This window comes from Nannospalax galili, unplaced genomic scaffold (genome assembly GCF_000622305.1).
Source record: "Nannospalax galili isolate Female #2095 unplaced genomic scaffold, S.galili_v1.0 scaffold44, whole genome shotgun sequence".
Taxonomy (NCBI): domain Eukaryota; kingdom Metazoa; phylum Chordata; class Mammalia; order Rodentia; family Spalacidae; genus Nannospalax; species Nannospalax galili.
Genome location: NW_008355789.1, coordinates 8,336,387 through 8,359,653, shown reverse-complemented (window position 1 = coordinate 8,359,653; position 23,267 = coordinate 8,336,387). Strand labels below are relative to the sequence as shown.

The 23,267-nt window shown below is 43.1% G+C and overlaps 1 protein-coding gene across 2 annotated transcripts in view; it reads left to right on the top strand.

The window, feature by feature from the left end:
• Positions 1-23,267, top strand: part of Sox6 (SRY-box transcription factor 6) — a 485,425-nt gene that overhangs the window by 438,011 nt on the left and 24,147 nt on the right. For both annotated transcript variants that reach the window (XM_008853528.2, XM_008853529.2), the window contains one exon: positions 4,196-4,304. In XM_008853528.2, the coding sequence (XP_008851750.1) occupies positions 4,196-4,304 (109 nt within the window). The remainder of the gene's footprint in view (positions 1-4,195; positions 4,305-23,267) is intronic.

Genomic DNA, 23,267 nt, shown 5'->3' with positions numbered 1-23,267 from the left:
AATACATCACGTCATGGTCTAGACAAGTCTACTTAAATGGAATGTAGTCGCCTGTAAAGACACAAACAAAAGACTTTTCTGAGCATGTGCCATTTCCCCCTTCTGAACGCAGAAAGGGGACCATGCTGAAAGGACCCGAGGCACGATATACGGGCAGGCCAGCCTCGGTAACCCAGAGGGATGGCGAGGTGCATCATTGCAGCTCATATGTTGGTTTTTAGGACATGGCTTCGATCAGTCATCTTGTGTATGGTTTGAAAGAGGCTGTCTCACTGGCGGGCAAACTGTTATTTAAGTACACCATCCACTCTACTACTGAAACAGTTTTGCCAAACTTATCCAAGTAGTCTCACATGCTTAAAGACGGTATAAATATCATTTATTGCCAGCAGTTTTCTTCAGACTATATGGAATGTCTTCCTGCTGCCTGATCTAAGTGTCCCAGTTTACATTATGGCCTTTACTGCCTCTGTTTGATGGAGTGATCAGTAAAAATTTAATGACACTATAAAATAATAAAAATGTCATTAATTTACCACGGATGTTGGATGCAGTGGTTGTAAAGTTACATTAATAAACAGAATATTTTTTACAACAAAAAGCATTGTTACGTGGGAACGTATAAATAACACACATAAATTTAAGAGCAATTTTACTGTTAGCACACACATTATTATGGAATAGCCAATAAGTGTATAAAACATAGTATATAAAATTTTATTAAAATATACTGTGCACATCAAGAATTCAGCTTTTATCTAAGTGCAAAGAAAAGCCATTATTGTGCGCTTACTGTTTCATTGCTGTTCTTTCCCGGGATCACAATTTTACATTTGTTGCCAGTAAGAGGAAGTTGATTTCCTTTCCTAGATAAAAACAAACCTTCGGTGTTTTAGTCACCCCGATTCATTCTCTCTCCACTGATGCAAGGATGTAACTGATCAATCTTGCCATGGTGGGGAGGGACGGAAAAGTTGCTAATTTAATGCAAAGTTAAAAATAATGCCGGAGGAGCTGAGTGGTTTGTTCAATGAGTCTGGAAATAAGGGATAATAATCAGAGTCTGCCTGTCACCAGTGAGGCTGCCCCGTCATTGACTCCGATGATACGTGGAGATGATGGATGCTACCATCTTGTGGCTTGTAACATTTAGCATTCATCAGCTCTCACTAAAGGGGGCTTTATCATTTAAATATCTTTATTTAATATGCAACATCTACCTCATACATCATAATTTCAAAGCACTTAGAGAACCAGCAGTCCCTACAACACAGCAGAGCTGACTTTAATTTTTTTTCAATAACTTTTATGTTGCCTGCATGTTTGTGACTGGCAATGCATAAGTAAGTGTCTGATTGTGTTGCTGCATTTAAAATACACATTCCACTATCAACATGAAGACCAGGGAATTTCTAGAGGAGGGCATGAGATTAGAGTTCCACTGAGGAATTTTGCTCCTATCTCTGGATTATCCTTCTTGGGAGCTGTGTACATGGAGCGGCTAGTTCAAAGGATGGGGGTATTTGGGGCCTGCCATCCAACGTCTATCTTTAGTCCATATAGGGACAAGCCCACTGGCATTTAATGGCCCAAAGACTAAGCTTCTTGGAACTGAGGTATCTTCGTACTTTCTCTGCCCATGTCCACATCCTGTTTACGAGGCTCATGTCCAACCTCGCTGGAAAAGTCTTTGCTTCACCCAGCTGCCCAGGCCTAACTGGTAGACATCAGGCCCTCTTATCTTATGGTTCCGTGGCTGGCAAATAAATATTCTCAGTTATTCTTTGAAGAAAAGAAGGAAATCTTCTGGGAGACTAGGTAGAAATGTATATGAAAGCACTTGGCTTTGCAGGGCCCTGCTTTAATCTCAAACAGTACTTAATGTTATCAAATTGAAAATGCAACCCGCTGCCCTAAACGCTTCTTATCATTGATTTACTTTCTGCCCATTTAACTAGTATTTCAGGGGATATTCTTCCTTGCCTTCCACTCTGTCAAAATATTGATATTTTATGGGAAGAGTATCTTTGCAAAAGGCTTTTTTCTTTAGTGAAGTCAGAAAAACTGTATGACTTCAGAGACACCATGAATGTGTTGTTGAACGTTCTGAATGTTTTTTGTTCTGATTAAAAACAAGCTGATACTCCTGAATTGTGAGTACACTTCATTTTTATAAAAGGAAAGGTATTATCATCACGTAAGCTTTGTTGTCTCAGGATTTTACAAACCATGGCATGTAATCTTTCCTCTTCTCCTTCCCTGTCAAAATATTGATATTCTTTCAGGAACTTTATTTTTTTTAACTGAGAATATTTTCCGGTAAAATCAAAGAGAATGAATGACTAGAAAGATACTTGAAATATGCATATTGATGGTAGCACAGTCTGTTGATTTGCAGAGAAAGTTGCCCCCCTCCAAGAAAATACAGTTAAAGGTTGCTCTTCCAAGAACACTGCAGGTGTCACATCAGAACTCCTGCCCGCAGCAAAGGGTAAGAAGCATTCACATGCAAAGAGGAGAGAGAAACAATGCGGTGAACAAAGGCTGACACTCTGCCTCGCCTGCTGCCGTACATCCTCACTTTAATTCCTTCTGCTTACATCACCACAACCCAAAGTGCTACTCAGAAATAGAAGCAGGCTGATGAAAAGCAGCTATCCTTCCCGACGATGTGTGAGGCTCCCGCATGCCTGGTGGCTGTGGTTGTTTTGTGCTGTGCCCTGCATCTGGGTTAATTTGTTCACGTGCAGCCGCGTTTTTCACATAGGAAGATATCAGGAGCCGTACTCACTTGGGTTTTTATTTTCAGCCCGTCTTTTATACTTGTCGTATTTCAGAGGTCTCCCCACACACTGCTGTTGAAACAGTTAGTGTTACCCGGTTGGAAAAATGCATGATGATCACTTTGTTGCAGTTCTTTCCTGGAAACGGTGCTAGATTAAAGCGAGGTTTATGCTGTTTTCGTCCAAGGCAGATTTCAACATATCCTATGATGAGGAGAACCGGAAGGCTTCCTGCAACAATTTGACTGATGGGAATTAATTATAGAAATATAATGATATTCAAAAATAATCATATTAGAAAGCACAAATGCAGTGAGACTGTACAAATGAGGCACAGCCTCTATCAAGTAATTGTATGTTTGCTCCTTAAGAATATTTCCAAGTTCTTAAACATCCTACAGAGGAGAAAATGCCGAGTGTTCCCATCAGATGCCGGCCATGCTCAGTGCGGAACTAGGTCATCGAACAATGGCTACACGCAGTCAGCACTCCACCGCTGCATAATGCATTAAGTGTCACATGCAGAAACTATTCCCGGAGCTGCAAGCCGCTATTTCATGTCTGTAAATTCAAGCTGACATGACATTTAATATTGTTTCATAGTAATGAACACCAAGGTTTCATTCATTCACAAGCAGAACACAAAGCCAAGTTTGAATCTGGAGATCAGCACAGAGGCAGGCGCGGGGACACGTGCTGGGTTTGTGCAGACAAGAACAGCGTGTTAACTGCGGTCAGCAAGCCCTCTGCCACTGGTCTGAGAGCTGCACGGCTGCTGTGGCCTGTGGCCTTGACTCCTGCTCTTGGAGGCGACACCTTTGTGTCCCCTCGGAAAGCACACGGGTGTGGAAGTCCCTAGACTCCTTGACTGGCTGGGAGAACTGGCCTTCTTCTCAGTTCCCAGGAAGCCGCAGTTGAACACAATATTCATCACAATAACAACAAAGACTAGGTCTAGTCTACCCGCCTTGAAGTATTTGTTTTTGAAATCCTGGAACAAAAATTCTAGTTTGTTTTTTTCTCAGAATTCTGACACAAATTATGGTCTCCAAAGGGGAAGAGTCCTGTCCATGCAGTTTCACAGTAGGTTTGAATGAGAACTGCTCTTTCAAGTTTTTGCACCTTTGCCCCAACTGCCTCTGTTACATTCCTTGTAGATTACAGGTGCAAATCCACAGTGGGGAGACCTGCAAGGGTAGCTCTGGCAGGCTCCCTGTCACAGGTTCCCTTCCTTACAGGTTCTGTGGTCTAGATGCTATCAGTCCACAGTCAGCCTTCAGCAGAATCTTCAGAGCCTGAGTGGGTCAGAAATTGTTTGGTACAAGTTTTGCCGGTTAAGCAAGAGAGAATCGGGAAGAAACAAAGTGGCTGTTGTGGATCTAGAATAAGCCTCTGATTGTCCTTTTCTTTAGGAAAGAACACGTTTTGAGAACTTGGGGCCCCAGTTAACAGGAAAGTCAAATGAAGATGGAAAGCTGGGCCCAGGCGTCATTGACCTCACTCGGCCGGAGGATGCGGAGGGTAAGTGACTTCTTTCTGGCTAGATTTGCTGCCCTGTGTCTCTGAAGGTATGTCCGTGTTAGATGTGGGTTCCTATGGCCCTTCTCGAGAGTTGTCCTCTGAATTGTCTAGGCCAAAAGACAAGAAATGGTGATCTTCAGTCCCTGTTATATGTCTAGAGCTGGAGAAGCTGTGAGATTCTATATTACTGAATATTCAGATATCTAGGTACCTGGTGTCATTTTAAAGTTTAAGTGAAAACTGTCTCTATTCCAATGAGTAAAACTTTGGGTTTCCTCCACATCACTAGATATTTATTAAGAAAAAGAGAAAACAGGGGCCTGGAGAGATGGCTCAGCAATTGAGAGCACTGACTGCTCTTGGAGAGGACCTGGGTTTGGTTCCCAGCACCCACGTGACAGCTAACAATCATCTGTAACTCCTGTTCCAGGGGATTGGATGCCTTCTTCTGACCTCCACAGGCATTGCACACATGGGTGCACTTACACACATGCAGGCAAAACACTCACAAACATAAAATAAAAATAATAAATAATAAAATATTTTTTTAAAAAAGAAAAAGCGAAAACAGACAAGGGAAGACTTTTTAAAAACAATCTAGCTCAAGTGAGTCCTAGGCACGATCAAACCATTTGGGGAACTAAATGAGCTTCTGACAGACCAGCAGAAACCCACTAGTTGCTTGGGAAAGGGCCAGTCCTGGGCCCACACACTAACTCTGACTGAAGCCCATTCAATGCCTGGCAGAAAGTGCAGCTTCGCTCTGGGGATGTCTACCTGCACATCTGTCAGTGCCCGTCCTCATCACTTCCTTTTCTGTTTGTCTGTCTTAAATGTACCAAGTAGCACGTCAGCAGAAATAGTTCTCCAGAAGCTGGGTACAATTTATAGTTTAGGTCAGCACTTTGCCAGTAATGTTGCCTGGTTATTTACTGTGTCATCATGGAGTGGAGACTGGTTTTCCTGTTAGCTCTTTCTTTGGCAGAATCTCTCCCACCAGTCAGGGAAGATTAATTTGTTCTCTTAAGAGTAACGTGATGCTTCAGCCATCTCGGATCCCAGCTAAAGTCCTCTTTTAGCATGAGGTGAAGAATCTTACCAGTATCCCTTTTACTGACAGGGCCTCTTCCAAGACCCTGATCCCTAAAAACATACAGAGACCTTTCTTAGCAGCACCTGCACTGGGCCTCCCCAGGCACTTTGGAAATCCCTGGCATGAGCAGAGATGAGTGCTGTCGGACATTAGCACGGCTTCAGAGTTTCCGGAAGGCACGGTTTTCATGCCAGTTGGCAAGACTGATGTTTGATGATGGTCCTGGGGACAGAGTGTCAACATAAATTTTTATTGGTATGTGCATGTGTGTGCATGTTTGTGTGTTGAGGGAGAGAAAGAGCAATGGGAAAGGAAAGACAGAGATGAGGAAAGGGAAGAGGAAATGAGTAGGAAGTGAGGGAGAGAGGGTGTTAAACGGGACTCTTCTTGTTCTCTTCCCTGAAGCCTGTGTACCGAGGGCGCACAGACATTGTCATAGGCACTGAGAAGAGTAGCTTTCTGCCAGTGAGGGTCGAAACACTTCTGACTAGCCAGCCATGGAGTCCAAATGATGAGCTTGGTATGAGTTCGACTTCTGGCCTGATGGTCTGCAAACAAGTGTTTCAGGTTTGCCCAAGTTTCACTGGAAGCTGATGCTGTGGAATACCTCAAACTTTGACTATCCAGAACGAACTAAGTTGTTTTCACCACTTTGGGGTGTTCAGTTTGTTCACGTGACTATTGGCTAGGAATTTAGAGTTCTATCAGCTGATCCTTGCTCTGATAGACTTTCCATTTGGTTTCTCAATTATGCTAACTACGAATAGAGTCAGTTTTCTCTCAGTCATGCTGATAATCAACTTGATGAGATCATGTGAATAGAGTTATTAACCATTGGAAAAGATAAAAGTCTTAACAGCAGAGAAAAATATTATAGAAGTAACTGGAAATTCCATTCAATACCCAGATTGTCTTGACTCAGAAACGTTTTTCTAGTTACTATTTTTTAGCACGTATGACGTACTCATATGCCAGAGGATCATTTTGCTTTTCAGCCTTTTCTCAAGTAACTCCTTAGACATTCTGTGAAGAATGCATCATTTAATTCTTGTTATTTTTATTTGGGGATAGGGTCTCATTATGTGGCTTAGTTGGCTTTGAACTCATGATCCTCCTGTCTCAGTCCCTCAAGTGCTGTATGTGCTCTACCACACCCGGCTGGTATTATTTTTTCTCCATTTTACAGGTTAGAAGATTGAGGTTGCAAATAATTAAACAGCTTGCTGTAAGGTACATAGCTCATAAAGACAGAGCTAAGACATGATGCAAGGCTTGGCTTCTGGCTGCCATGCTGCACCTCTGTGTAGACAGATGACTATATGGTGCCTTCATTTTTTTCTGAACAAACTCCTTGTGACCTTCCAGTGTGGCCCATTTCCTCTCCCCTAAATATAGCTGGTCATGCCATACATCAGCTCTCAGGTTACCCCATCACACAGAGCTGCAGCCTGATGAGTGTAACAGAAGAAGGGCGGTAGTGGCCCAGGAGCTTAAGGAGCGTGTGAAAACCTCCCTTCAGAAGCTTGCCCAGAGTTGCCATTGAGACCTCGTGTACTTCTGGGGGACTGTGAGTTCATGAATGGAGTCGGGTTACCTGCTCAAATAGGGACAGCAGCACAGTCCTTTGTGAGGACTTCTGGGGCGGGGGAGCAGCCTTCTGCTGACTTCAGGCTATTTCCTGGCATCCGTTCAAGCCTAGCTGATTGCAGAGCCTGCTGGAGTCTCAGTTCATGTTAAAGTCTGAGTAGATAACAGGTATGCGTGATGCTTCTCTCTTTCGCTCCTTCATACCTTCCCTCAGCGTGAAGATGTAGAAGGGCGGAAGTCTCAGAATTGCAACAACAACACAGTGTTTGTTCCTTCACTCCACCAAGCCCACGGTTCAACAAGACAGACGGCCAGCCAGCAGTAGCTGCGTGTGCCGGCCCCTGAGCTAGACCCTGGGTAGGCAGGGGAAGTGGAACAGTGGCTCTCCTTGAGCTCCTGGAGCTTATGGTCTAGTGAAGGAAGACAGAAGGTTAGAAGGGAAATCTGTCCAAGCAGAAGAAATACATTATGGTGACTGAGAACAGACTCTAAGAAGAGCAAGACTTTGTGGTCCTCTGCCAAGAGCTCAGAGGGAGCGGCAGAGCGTTGTGCCTCTAGCTTGGGAGGGCTCCTCCAGCCAGTAATCTCAATGGGCTCTGCCCGCCTGGCACTTCTTCTCAACCCTCCTGAGGGGCTCCTGAAGTTCCGAATCCAGTCAATCGGAAGACGAGGTTCTGTTCCCTCCAGGCTCCCCAGGAAAATGTCTGCCAGCTGGGAAAAGGGAAGTGCTACTTAGTGAGCAATTGCAGACCTGCCTCGCAGCCCTGGGCATGGAGGCAGCAGAGGAAAGGTCACCCAGAGAGGCAGCTGTGCATGTGTATTAACCACTCATCAAAATCAAATGACAAAACCATCACAAGGAAAACAGAAATTAAAAATATAAAAGGCAAGTGTTTTCAAAATTTTATTTTTAAAGTCCAGCTGTTATTTGGCTTGAATGTGACAAGACAGCATTTCTTGTTCTCCATGATATTTATAAAGCTACGAATTCATTGGTGCTGGGGCTTAGGAAACATGGCTAAGGTCATGTACTCTGAAGCTGAGGAAGACTTAACATGTGTTGAATACACACAATCTTTGAGCTTCTCTACAGGACATATAAGAAGGAGACAACTTGACTAGATGGGTCTGTCACCTTGTATTAAGAATGACAAACAGCCAGGCATGGTGGCACACGCCTTTAATCCCAGAAGGCGGAGGCTGAGGGTATAGGGAGACCATGTCTCAAAAAAGAAGAGAAAAATAAAAGAATGCCAAACAGCTGTGGAACCTTGTACGGGCTTTCTGTGCACTGCTTTTCATCTCTTTGCTCTGTGTAGGCAAGAGCTCACTTCTTACCTCAACGCTCCTGATATCAAAGTCGCATTGTGTAGTGGAAAGACCCTGGCTTGGTTATTGGGCAGTTTAGCTTAAAGTTCCTTTGCCCAGTGATGGAAAACAAGTGACTAATGCCTCTGAGACTGTTTTTTATCTTTTAAAAGAGACGTGTTGGGTTTGATTATCTTTAAGGTCCCTTCCAAATCCATGATTGATATTAGGGCCTTTAAAAACACAGCCTGCTTCTTGTAAGAAAACTGATATATCCACAGTAAGTTCCATTTTGTTTTTGCAGAAGAAGAGAATAGCGCCTTACAGAATGTATTTCTGCCACTCGCTGAATTGAGCTTTCGTGTTCTTTGAGCCTTACTGTTTATTAATGAGCAGCTCTCCAGCAGTATTTTCCAATTACCGTTCACAGATGAGCCCTTCCTTCTCTGCCTCCTGTTTCTCTCTCTCTCTCTCTCTCTCTCTCTCTCTCTCTCTCTCTCTCTCTCTCTCTCTCCTCTCCTCTCCTCTCCCTGCCTCTGTTTTCTCTCGTTCTCTCTTAAACCTGAGGTTTTACACTGTTTTCCAGTAAGAAAACATTCTTTGTATCAAGTATTCACCTTCAATTAAGTCCTAGCCTCAGAGAGAGCTGCATTTGGATGTGGAAAGCAGTGGAACACGAGCCTAACATTGAGGGATGAGCTCTGAAAGGGATTGTTTTTGGCTGAGTTTTGGAACCTGATTGGAACTGGAAGGATGTGGTGCCTTGTATTAAGACTCACATTTAATTGAATGGAGATGGATATGTACACCAAGAATACCCCTGTTGAGGTGTGCGGCTCTCCAGTTTGCTCAAAAGCTTTATGCAGATTTCTACTTGGTGAATTGAATTGCAAAAAGGTGGACGTTCTTGCTACTGTTCCTCTTCTCTTCTGTATCCTCCTCCTCCTCTTCCACATCCTCCTCCTCCTCTTCCATCTCTTCCTCCTCCTCTTCCGTCTCCTCCTCCTCCTCTTCCATCTCCTCCTCCTCCTCTTCCACATCCTCCTCCTCCTCTTCCATTTCTTCCTCCTCCTCTTCCATCTCCTCCTCCTCCTCTTCCATCTCTTCCTCCTCCTCTTCCACGTCCTCCTCCTCCTCTTCTTTAAACCTCTGACTGTTTGAGAGTTGCATATCTTAGGTCACTTTTATTGTCATGAGCTTAAGCTCCCTGTTATGACAAAGAGCAGAGACTACACCGCCTTCTTTTTTCTTCAAAATGCACCAGTAAATGTGCATATCTTCTTACGGAATTCTGCTTCCTCTCAGACCCACACTCTAGAAATCTCTGAAGCTTTGGCCTTTGGCTTGCCTCCTCTGGAGTTTTACTCCTACAGGGGAAGGAAGATTGGTCCCCTGACACATGACTCATTCCAGGCAGCAGAAGTCAACCATAGCCTAATCTGAGGTGAGATTTGAGTGGTATAGGAACTTGTACTTTGGAATGTAAGGGTCATTGGTTCAAACCCACCAGAGCACAGTGTTTCACTTTGCAAGACCAGATCCTTACATCTGGATCAGAGCAGAAAGATTCCAGCCAAGAAACCCCTTCTTGGGGCCCTTACAAGTGGTCGCCTCTCCTTGTTCAAATGCTTTCAACGTCTCCTGTGACAGGAAGCTAGCTTGTTCTTAAGTTCAGTTCTTAGGTGCAGCTCACATATCTCTCTTTAATTTTTAATTTTTTAAAAAATTATTTTTATTTTGTGTATGAGTGCATTGTGTGCATGTGTGTAAGTGCACCCGTGATGTGCAGTGCCCAGAGAGGTCAGAAAGGGGCATCTGATTCCCACTGACCTGAAATTACGAGCTGTTGGTAGCTGCCATGTGAGTGCTGGCACCTGAACCCAGGTCCTCTGCAAGAGCAGCCAGTGATCTCAACCACGGAGCCATCTCTCCAGCCCCATTCTCTCAGTTCTTTGTCGATAATTTATAGCCAAATTTATCTTGGTTTCATTTTGTCTTTCATTCATTGGGTCTAGTCTGACTTCTGAACTCTGATAGAATAAAATTTGCGATAACGCTAGATACCATCTATCCCTTCATCTCTTCATATATTTGTTCAAAGATCAGAAGATTTATATTCTTTTTGGTTCATCCTAGGCAAGTCATTTCCTATACCTAATTTGTCTAACCTCTGGGTGAGGATGTGGATGTAGATTAGAACTTTCTAGTCACAACCCCTTTTCACCTGAGAATTAAAAAAATAAACTGTTTTTTTTTTAATGTATATGAGTGTTTTGCCTGCTTTTATGTAAGTGCACCCATGCATGCAATGCCCAAGGAGGCCAGAAGAGGGCCCCAGGTGGGTGCTGGGAACCTAACCCAGGTTCTTTGCAAGAGTAGTGAGTGCTCTTATCACTGAGTCCATCTCTCCAGACCCACCTGAGAAATTTTTACAGGACCTCAGGCATTTTATATACCCCCATATAGGGTTATGTATATGAATCAAACATTTGCTGATAACAAATCATAAAGAAATTCACTATGGGGATAAAGGGGAAGAAGGAGCTCAAGAGAGATGGGATCATAGCAGACAGGAATTATCAGAGAGAAATGGGGAAATGCAGACACTTTAAATGGGGAGGGTATGGAGGGAGAGTTAGACAGGGAGAGAGGGGAGAGAGATAAATAATGCCTAACTAGTATAAAAAAAGAGGCAATTCTATTAGTACAAAAACCTACTGAAAAATTACACATACAATATCTCTAGATGAGTTCATGTGTATAGCTGAGTGCCAGACAGGAGAAATCTTCTTTTGAGTTATTGGCCATGGTAGCCCAAGATTCTCCCAGAATTACACAGGTTATTGCCACAGCCCTTGATTCCCTCCCAAAACTTGAAGGTAAGACCCTATTGCTGAAGACAAGACATACTTAGGACATAGGATTTGGAGCAATGGAACTAGAACTGACCTGGAAGCCACCTTCCCTTAAGGCTACCTCTCATTGCTTTGGAGAGTACTATGCAAGCTGCTAAGGGAGAATGTCAGTTGATGGTTCAATCCCAGCTTCAAGGCACAGCAAACTATATTGGGACAGTAGTGGAACTTTGATCTTGGGGACAATCAACAGCTACCAAATTGAACTTAAAGCCTGCTCAGTGGGAGGACACCCATGTGTGGTACTGTTAACTTAGCCAAATACACATAGCTGGAGAGGTCATAGATCTGAGAGAAAACCCCAAGGCTGTTACAAATGTAATTTCTTACTGTGTACAAAATATGGATTCTTAAATTTACAGACAAGTATCCAAGTCACCACCCATCAAAGAAGTTTCTTTTTCAATAGACAAGAGATTATTATAGAGTTCCACAACTGGTCACACACAGAGATTGATGTGAAGTGCCCAAGCCTAAGTGGCACATCTAGGATGCAACCTCTATGCCTGGCCTCAAGGAACATAGAACAAGAGATGAAAAGAACATTAATACATCTTTCAATTCTCATCAATGAAGCTCCTTCATGCAACAGAGGGCCAGGAACACAAAAGGCCACAAATGGTCAAAATGTAGAGAAAAAGAGTCTACAGAATGTGGGTCCTTGGACAGGACTCCTATATTAAACTCTACCCACCCAGGACTCAGGGACCATTGTGGAAGAGGGGGTGGAAAGATTGTAAGAGCCAGGGAGAGGTGAATGACCATATGGAAATAGCCCTACAGGCTCCTGGGCCCCTTCTCATACAAACCTACAGCAATGGTGTCAGCATGCACAAGACCCATGCAAACTCAAGTAGACAAAAACCCAGCACAGAACTGTGGAAATGGACAGCAGACCCTAATCTTATTTGAAGAATTATTGGTAGCTGATTACTGTTGGGTGAGGAAGGGCTGACCTTCTTAACAGGAGGCACTCTAGATAGCTGACTAGACCTCAGTAAATGAACTTGAACTGAGGGACATCTGGGGACATTAGCTTGACATGATAAGCCTTAACACAAATAAGAATGTAGGAATTCCAGTGAGGGGGGGCTATGTGAGGGGGTCAATGGAGAAGGGGGTATAAAGACAAATAAGATGTTCTTTATGAAATACACAAAAATTCGATACAAATTTTTAAAAAAGAAAAAACTATAAAAAATGAAAGTTACTTTAAAATGATTCTTTGATGGACATATAATTTTACCATTTATTGAAGATAAAAGCAAATTTTCAACCAATGAGATGGACATGCTTCCTATTTTTACACAGAGAAATTATATTGTGGCTGAATTTTGACACTGCAGGATATCGAGCATCTTCAGTGTTTTTCAAAATTGATCAACATTTCATTTTATAATCATTAATGCTGAGAAATCCACTTCACCTAAATACATAGTATAAAACGGTAAAAGTGTATTTAGGGTCATTTCAGAATTGTTGGAAACTGTCTTAATCCCAAGCCAAAATTCATTTAACATTTTTATGAAACTCAAGTCAGCAACTCAAATGGCAATTTTAAAAATCAAACCTAGCACAGTACAATCGACAGATACACTGGTTTGACACTTACATGCTGAGGAGTGATGGGAGGAAAATTTAAGAATCTTTGTTTTTCATAATTAAGCCATTATGTTTCTGTAAGAGAAGAAAACTGTGTATGTACAGTAAAAACACTGTAATTCCGAACACAGTATTCTCAAGTCTAAGCAGAAGTGTTTCCGGCAGCGTCCAGTGATGTGCATTGTAAAGACACGCACTCGCACACTGCTGTAAAGCAAATACCCTGTGTTCAGAGCGAGGCTTACGTGAAGCCACACTATCCAACACAGATTCATTATGTGTTTGATTTCGAATTAATTTGTGGTCATTTTGTGCTCAGAGACCTTTTCATAACCCCCGCATTCAGTTACATAGTTGCATATGATGTTGTAGCCCATAGTTTAAGAAGTGGTGATTCCATTTAGATGGTTTCTAGTGGACATTTTTTTAACTCTCCAACTTTACTGCTATATAATTTAACCAATTCACCCCTAAAGTGACTAGAATGTAGCAAGTATCAATTGGGAACCATTAGATATTTTATTTATTTGTTCATTTTTGCAGTACTGAGGACTGAGCCTCTGGCCTCACTCATGCTAGGAAAGTGCTCTACCACTGAGCTGTATCTTCCCCCCAATATACTATTTTAAAACATTTTTAATATTTTATTACTGTTATTTTATGTGTATTAATGTATTGCCTGCATGTATTTAAGTGCACCCATATCATGCAGTACCCACGGAGGTCAGAAGAGGGCAGTGGACGGAGCCCCTGGAAATGGAGTTATGGACAGTTGTTAGCCCCAGGTGGGTGCTGGAAACTGAACCAGGGTCCTCTGCAATAGGAGCCAGTGCTCTTAACTATGGAGCCATCTCTCAGCCCCTCCCCGCAATGTAATATTTTAGATGAATGAAATTATAGAAATACACCTGGGATGACATGCCTTCACTTGGAAAGACATCCATCTGCTAGAACATGTGCCAGGAACAAAAGGTGAGAGATTAGACATTTAAGCAGAAAAGACGTGAGTGAATCAGAAAGGGAGTTAGCCGGGCTGTGCTGTAAACCTGTGGATCTGGCCATTTATAGCTGCTGAAAACATCATGTCCGGGCATCTCAGAGCACTGCATATGCAGAAGGGCCTTGAAGGAACTAGCAGGCCAGGCCAGACCAGGCAGGGGGCGAGGAGGGGCTCAGATATGTTACAGACCAGTAACAGCCACAGGGGTTGGGAGACAAGCAGAGCTCACGAAACCCTTGGCTAGGGGCTAACTCTGTTGTATGCGTATCACAAAAATGTATTTACTGTGGATATAAACAGTTTTAGAGGATCCTGTGCACCAGTTTATATCAGCACTATATATAAAGTGCAGGGCTCTTAAACAAGCAAATAAACTTCTCTTAAAGAAATATATTTGCTGTGTCTTAAAAGCTCCCAAATATCTTTTAATGTTGGTAGAAAACAATTTCCATTGAACTCTTCAAGTGATAGATGGTCCTGATGGGGCAAGAGAGTGAAATGTCAAGATTCTTGGGTAACTCCATCCCCTAATACTTCATAAAGGGAAATCAGTCCACTCCCCATAGTTGCTAAGCTTGAAAGCCCAATCAAAGGCCCAGCCTTCCGTAAGGAGCCCAGCCCTGCTGATGGCTGGTTTCCCCTTGGGCTGCATTGTAAAGAGCTGTCCGTGGCAATGTGCACAATCACCACAAAAATGATACCTTCCTGACAGAATACTTCTGTCCTGAGGAAGAAATGCCAGTCTGTGCTATCACTGCATCACATAGAAGGATCCCAACTGTACAGCAACCAAGTGACGAGGATTAATACCATCTACCCTGAAAATCAGACCCACCACAAGAGCAGCTAGCCTGTGTTCACATAGGACTACTTCCTCCTCAGTCTGTCTGTCTGTCTGTCTGTCTGTCTGCCTCACATGAACCAATGCATTAGCATAAGCTGTATCTCACAGAGGTCTGTCTGCCATGTTCGCAGAATGAGTGAGTAACTTTGAAGTGTAACCTTTGTCTAGTTTCCTGTCCCAGATTCCTCATTTCTGGGACAGTTTGCAAATGCCACTTAACTTTCCATATACAGTCTGTAAACATCAGCCTAAGCTTAGGTTGGTGGGATTTGAAGGGCATCAGGCCAGTTCTGAATTCTTTTAAAATTCTCTCTGCTTAAGGTCAGGATTGGATTTGAAACTAATCTGTTAGCCTAATTGGCCCTTCCCATCCCTTCCAGTTTGGAGAACTGTTTTTACCTCATTTTAAAGGGCCAGAGCCCACACGGGCCTCCCAGATCTTCTGCTCTTGGCCTTCTACTTTGCTTTTCTTTAGCTAGTATATTCTTTTAGTTCACTCTTCCTTCTAGGTGGAGACATCTAGACCTTGTCTGGTTTTATTTTTCTCATCTACCATGGTTTGCTTGACTCTACTATCTGCCGTTTTCACATTCTATGGAAATGATTCTTGGTAGACTGACTCTTCACTGCCACGAAGTAGTTCTTTCCAACCAGGATCTGTGCCAACATAGGGCCTCCAAATCTCCAGTTTCACCTCCAAGCAGCCACAGGCAGTAAACCATGGACGCTCAGGAGAGAGGAGCCTCCCTCTTACCCGTACGTTCTCCTCTGACCCAACACACCTCACCCACACACACTTAAACTCCATTAATATTTGTTGACTTGGCTGTATTCTAGAAATAGCTAGGCTCCCTGTTGTAGAGGGCCTTGAATGTCAGCGTGAGGGTTTTGGTCTTTGTCATGAAATAGATAGGCATTAACTTTTCATTGTTAAAGACTGACTTAGATCCCAGGGGTTAAGAGTGCGGGGAAATGAGCAGTTAGGTGGCCTTGCTCAGTCGGTCTCTTTACTGCTCTGCTCTGTCTGTCCTCTTCAGGGTAGACATGTTTGGCTGAGTGTCTTTCCATGTTGTAGCACAAGAAAGCTGAGCAGGGGTTAGGTGGGTTTTCATTCAGATCTTGTTAAAAACAACTCCCATTCGCCTCTTCTCTTGTATACACTGTGTCTGCTGTGACTGTGGCCCCTCCATTAGGAGAGTGACTTTTTAAATTGCTTTTGTTCAGTAGATATTTACCTCTTAGACATAGCTAGGCTTAGACATAGCTTGGCTGCCCCAAGATAGATCATGGTAGCAGAGAGATTGTACAGGAATTCATCGGCATTTACCTTATACCATAAGCTGTTATATGTGGGAATAATCCACAAAAAGTAACTCTGAACTAAAATTTAATGTCTCAAGTCTCTGCTCTGGTAATACAATAAGACATTATAAATTTATTCTGAAAATACAATGGAAGCTTACTGGCGTCCATATGTAATCACATACATCTACCACTTTCACCTTCCTGGGGCTTCAGTATCTGCCCCTTGTTCTTGGGTGGGTGTCCTGCTCCAGGACAGAGAGAAGCAGGAGCAGGTGCAGAATGCTCACAAGAATGAAAAGCAACCCAGAAACATCCCTGAAGCTTTCTCCTCTCCACTTGCTAGCTTCATAGTCCTTTTAGTCCTGTCGATCCACTGGGCTGGGGCTGGAGTTCAGTTCAGTGTATACAGTGCTTACCTAACATGCGGGAAGCCTGAGTCAATCCCCGGTACTTTATAAACTGGGAGTGATTGTGCAGGTCTGTAGTCCTAGGACTTGGGAGGTAAAACCCAGATTAGATGTTCAAGGTCATCCTCACCTACCCCTTGGATTCATGCCAGCCTGGGCTACATGAGACCCTGTCTCAAACTAGTAATACTCACAATAATAATCATCATAACAGTCTCTTCCTCTTTTCTGGCTGTGGTTGAGCAGCCTGGTTCGGTGACTGCCCTCACCAGTGGGGATCTGGTTTGGTGGGAACCCAGGAGATACGAGGTGACCTCAGTTGGGCCTTAGTCATGTTAGCTACATTTTAATGTGCATCACAGGGACCCTTTTCAAACAGATTCTCAACTTTGAAGCTTTACTCTATTAACGAGTAAGTTGTGTGTCTCCCCCAACCCCCAGCTAACTCGTAAGCTTACTTTCTAATAATGTGAAGAGCGGACATGAAGTCCAAGAAATGTCACACAGACACAAAGATAATCTAGAGGACAAATAGCAGTGATACCGCCTGCTCCGTTCTTCGCAGAACTAGTGAGCGTTCCGTGGCTCTTTCTGCTCCTGCCGCTGTGATTTCTAAAGGGAACTAGGGTTTAGTGTGTAGGTACTGGGTTCCAGTCTCTGTGTTGGGAATTTATTTCCATTTGTTCCTCAAATAAAATGCTACAATGTAGAAATTATTAGCCCTCTTCTATAGGGAGACGAAACTATAGATAAGAAAAATAACTCACATAGCTGGCAAAGATTAAACCTATAATTCAAACCCAGAGCGATCCAACATGGAGCATTTGGTTATGTTGCCTCCCAGTTTTCTTTAAAAAGAGCTGACTGAACGAGTTATCTTTGTCAGTACAGCTTTGTCCTATGGTTTTCATTTAAAATCAGGGAAAAATTAATAAGAAATAGAAACTTGTGAAAGGTGTATAGTTTAGTCATTTTGAATCACACAAATACTAGACATCTTTTAAGTACTTTCTCCAAGCTGCAGGATGGTGACATTTGGTGGCCCATGCAGTTGCACTCCTTGCCCAAGCCCTCAGCCACCTCCTCCTTATGCCATTTCCATAACCTAACTTTAAAAACAAAGTTAGTTTGCCCTGGACTCACAAACTTCATCTCTCCTCCCAATAAAAGCGGATCCCCTAGGACGAACGGAGCAGAGAGGTCGCTGGACTCCTTGCAGGCCTCGGCAGGCCAGGTCTCCATGCCCCTGAAGGGACTGACTTCGTGGGTTTAGAAGTTCACAGTGATGCAAGAGTGTGATCTCAGGGGCAGTAACAGCCCAGCTCCCCCTGTGCTTTTGTCATCACTGCCTGGGAGACTAGGGGAGCAGTTCTCTGACCTCTGCTTTTCCTCTTGTGGAATGAGAAGTGCAGGTCAAGTCTGATTATCCATTTTATATGAAAGTACTCTAATCTATGGTCATGTGTTACTCTAATTGTATGCTGTTCAAGGAAGGCCCCACTGCATGGTTTCATGAAGTCATATACCTGTCAGTTGCCATTTTTGCACACACTCCACAGCACCAGAAATGGCATCCAGATTTACTACCCAAAATATCCAACCCTGCTCATCATCCTTCCAAGGTTTTCCTGGAAGTCGTGAGGTGGCAGAGCAGTGTGGCAAGTCCATAAAAGTAGTAAAATGAGAACCAGTAACATCTGGGCCTCAAACAACTCGAGGTCCAGTTTCTTCTATCATGCAACAGCATGTAAGACACCACATGGAGATGCACATACAAGCTGACTCTGAAGCACACAGACATGGATGAACCCTGTTGAAGATGACTGCTGTTCTCTGGTGACTCCATAAGTGTTCCAGTGTTTACCTCATGCCAGCCTGTGGACTGGACACTGGGGATGCAGCTTGGATGAAAGAGTGTGCACTTGCTGCATTTGGGGGAAAGAAGGAGGTCACATGCAAATGGCCACACGGGTAAGATATGGTAGACATCAGGATGGAGGTAGGCATACAGCACAGGGTGCCTCCCACAGGCACCTAGGACGCTTAGTCTAACCATATCAGACTTCTATAGGATAAATAGTCCTTAAAAATGTGTCTTCAAGGAATGATGGCAAGATGGACAGGCAATTGCATGAAAAGAGAGAGGTGGGATTCATAGCACGTGTGTAGAGACATGGAGGTAGTACAGTGTTACGGGACATGGAGGCAGTGCAATGTTGCATGTAGTGGTATTTCGATGGAAGTTAAAGTATTCAAACTGGAGAGAAAGGATACCAACCAGAAGGCTAGTTTCTAAGGTAGTCTGGCAGAGACAGGGAGGGTTACGGCCATCAGTAAGGGGAGAATTGGGAAGACAGATCTAGTGGGCTCTTGTTTAACTAGCTCTCAGCTTTACTCGTCTCGGTTCGTGTGTCTTCATTTCGGGAAGAGTCTATGGTAGGAGCAAATGTTGGGCGAAGCTGGAGGCCGCTGACCTTTCAGCTTTGCACTGACCTCTGTATCCTGCAAGGGCCTCTTCTCTTACTCGAGTCTGATTCTTCTGAAATCTTAGGAAGTCAGAACCTGTTCTTGTCTTCTTTCCACCCCCAGTGGTCTCTGGCTTAAACTTAAACGTTGCTTTTCACCTGGGTGCAACGGCACATAGGCCTCCTCCTGAGCATAAGGACCATGTAAAGATAAGGGGACTGTCGATGTTTTGTACCACTTTCAGCTCATTGAAATAGAGAAGTAGAGAAGTTATCCCGTGGCCCTGGCATTCTGTAGTCGGAATAAGATAAAGGACTCTATTTAGCTATGTGTGTAAAGCAAATATAAGTTGAGAATTTTACAAAAGAGAGTGTAAACATAGGCACCAAAACTTAAGACAGGAGACTGGTGTACCGCTAGTGAATTCCCTTCATTTTGCAAAGCCACGGGCCACATGCACCAGCTCACCACAAAGTCATTAAGCCTTTTTAAGCTCAGATGAAAAACATTAACAAATACCACAAAAGGCTTTCGTGTAGCCCCTTTGTTCGCTCACATATGGCACTTTATAACTCCTGCGCCACCCGCTCATGTTTGTTTAAGCTGCCTCCATCAGGCTGGTCCTGAAAGAACAAAAGACATCTTGAGCAATCCTAAGCAGGAAATGGGCTAATCTAAACATGGTTTGTGACACTTTAAGTAGAATAGAAAGCAGAGGGATTGATTAGCCATTAATGTCCAATTGGCTCCATATGGATGTCGCAATAATAAAGCCTTTTTCAGAGCAGTAGCTGAGTTATTGAATTAGAGGTTTATGTTTCCTCCGAGCTGACCTTAGGGAATTCCCTTTTGGTTCTTCTTGTTGATCTTTAGAGAGAAGAGAGTTTCTAATAGAAAAATACAACAGCCCTACCCGCAGTAACGCTAGCTCATAACCCCACAACCAAGAATGCCTCATTTCGCATGGTTTTAATCCCTGGTGTAAGTTCAGTGGTGCTTTGTGTGAATGCCCTTCCAGCTTCAGATAGGGCAGGAGTCAGACACGAATTAGACAGTGGCATGAGCTTCATACTCAGTCATGAGCTCCTCCAACATGCTGTGCAAGGAAGTGTGTCCTCACGGAGAAATGCATTCCAGCCAAGGAATGGTGTGCTCTGAAATTCAGTTACTTCACATCACTGCATGGTGACCTGGGAGCTTTGGCCTACAGGAAGTGTGCTAGACTGAAAGTTGTAAGACCTGAATTCCAGATCTGGCCCTTTTCCCATTAGTACTGTGGCAACTGGTTACCATGGGGAAGGATCACACGATGTCTGTGAGCCTCGGGTCAAATGATATCCACCTTCCTACCCATTTCAAAGGACTCAATGGAGAATCAAGATAATGTATTTAGTGAAAGCACTTTGTAAATATTATTTTGTACAAAATTACTTAGCACACCTGGTATGCTTTCCTAGACCTTGACCTCTGGCTTGGTCTATCAAAAAACTAAATTGCTTTCCAAAGAATTACTTTGGTATGGCGGCTAATGAAGCGTTTGTTTCAAAGTCTTCAAAAGAGCTTTTGCTTGATCTGTAGACTATACGTTGACTACCTCTCCATCTATCTTTATAGTTTACCCACGAACTGCCTTGGTATAAACAAGTTCAGTAGTTGAAGCAAACAGGATATTTGTTCACAGTGGTGTCAGAGTCTTAGGATGAAAATTTATCTATGGTCGTCCCTGTATTGGACAAGAGTGAACACCTTAGTGAATGTGGCAGGGGCACTGCATCCTTTGTCCCGACACTATGGAGAGTCAGTTTGGCACCACTCTCTAGCTCAAAAGAACCATCCACCTGTATTTTGTATTTGATTTCTATATTAGTTACTTCTCTGTTGCTGTGATAAAAACAAAAAACAAAAATAAAAACATTGACCAAAGCAACTTAACAGAAGGAAGAATTCATTTGAACTTAAGGTTTCAGAGGAATCAGAGTCCCTCATGGTGGGTGGGGAGGCGTGGCGGCAGGAGGTGGCCGGAGCAGAAAGCCGAGTGTGCAGATCTTCAGGCAGGCACAGAGACAAAGCAAAACCCAAAATCCAGCAAGGTTTAAGAACTCTCCTTCCTCCGGCACATCCTCCAGCAAGAACACACCTCCTAAAACCTTCCAAAACAGAGCTACCAATTGGAGGCAAAATGTCCAAACACCTGGAGCCTATGGGGGACATTCCCAGTCAAACCACTAGACCTTCCTTAGACCATTTCCCCTGCAACAGGCCGCAGTTACTAACCTACCTAGCTAGGGGCCAGGCATTTAGCTCGGTGGTGAAGCGCCGTCTGGCACGTGCAAAGCCCTGGGTTTGATCTCCAGTACTGCAAAAGCAAACTAACTTAACCTACCTAGCTAATCTGTAAAAGACACAGAGGACAAGCCGTGCCCTGCGGGCCTGGCAGTCTCTCCCTCAGAAGTGGTGAGCACACCGCTTCCCTCATGATGAAGGTGCCTTCTCAGCCATGAAATGTATTTCTCCTCAGGTTAACTGCTAGGATAGCCAACTTCTTTTTCTTTTCTTTTTTCTTTTTTTAACAAGAAGAAATCAAATTTGAATTTCAATCAGCTTCTTACAATGAAAGTAAGTTAACATTCTGGCAGTAAGCAGGGACAAGAAGTTAGCAGAGGGCTTTCATAATTGTAGACAGACAGCTCTCAACCATGATAGCAGTGAATTAGACCTCTACATGTGGATTTGGTGGGATAAGCATGGTGAGCAGATCGAACGTGATTTTAGCTCATCTTTCCTGGCATCCTAGTCCTTTAACAGAATTCCTGCTCTTAGGCTCTCACTTTTGATGCATTTATCTTCGTTTTCCATGATGCCAAATAGGGGCCTAGGAAATGTATTATGTGTCTTCAAAAGTCCATAGGAGGAGAACCACCATTCTAATTAGATGGACCAAATAGTTTAAAATACTATGATTGCCAGCACTTATGTGCAGAACCTAATGCTGATGCTATGTCTTTTTTACTTATTAGCAACTGATGGAATATTTTCGTCCTTTCCTGATAAAGCTTTTGGTAAATGGGAACATCTTTGAGTAGATCATGCCTAGAAAACAGCACACATTGCTCAGATCTTCAGGGAAAAGAAATGAAAACGAGTCATTTTGTTGCTTGCTTACTTATTTTCCATTTCAAAAATTATTTATCTATTTACTTTTATTTTTACTGAACACATTTCAAACAGTTTTGCTTTGGGTAGTAACCTATTGCATGCATAATTTGTCCCTGTTCCAATTATTGCAAGTTCCTGTCTATTATCAATAGAACTGCTGTGGTATACTTATATGTCTATTTCTAGACAGAAATTTGTTTGGGGTAAGCATTGGAAGTGACACTGTCACATCATAGAAGAAAGTGCCAGGAAATGATTTACTATTTTACGTTTCTATCACCACTATGTTAGATTTCCAATAGTTTCCTATACTTGCCTACCTTAAGTTTTTAAGTCATTCTACTGAATGTGAAACAAAATTTCATTGTATTTTAATTTGCATTTTCTTAATAGTTAATTATGTAGAATAACTTCCCATGTGATCATTAGGTATACCTTCTTTTCTAAACTGTCCTTTGCCATTCTAAAATTAGACTTGTAATCTTATTGATTTGTTTTTGAAGGAAGGAAGGGTTTATTTTGGCTCACAGTTTGAGGATGCAGTCCATCATGGTGGGAAAGCACGGCAGCTGGAGTGTGAGATGGCTGGTCACATTGTGTCTGCAACTAGGAAGCAGAGCGGTGAATACTCTAATGTGATTGCTTTTGTAGCGGTCCTCCATGTATTCCACATAGGGAGTCTTCTCAGATATGTGTGTGTGTCATATGTATATATATATAATATGTACATATTATATATGTATTTATGCAGATAGGCAGATAATAATTTTTCCCTAGCTCATTCTTTGTCATTTGGGTATCTGTTTGTTTATTTATTTATTTACTTTTGTCTTCTGAGACAGGGTCCCACTCTGTAGTCCAGGCTACTATGGAAATCATTGCATAGCATAGGCTCCTCTGGACCCTCTGGTGATTGTCCTTCCTCAGCTTCTCAAGTAGAGTGCTAGGATTATAGGTATTTATCACCATACCTGGTTTGTTTCTTAACAATACTTTTGATGAATAGAATTTTAATTTTGATAGAGTTCAATTTGTTAGTTTCCCTGTAGGCTTGGTGCTCTATATACCTGTGCTGGACAGCTTTAGTGTCAACTTGACACACCTGGGTTGAGGGAGCCTCAATTGGGGAATCGCCTTCATTGGACTGGCCTATGGCCATGTCCAGGGGGCACCTTCTTGATTGTTGAGTGATGTGGGAGGGCCCACCCCACTGTGGGTGGTGCCACCCCTGGGCAGGTGGGCCTGTGTTGCATAAGAAAGCAGGCTGAGCAGGGGCCAAA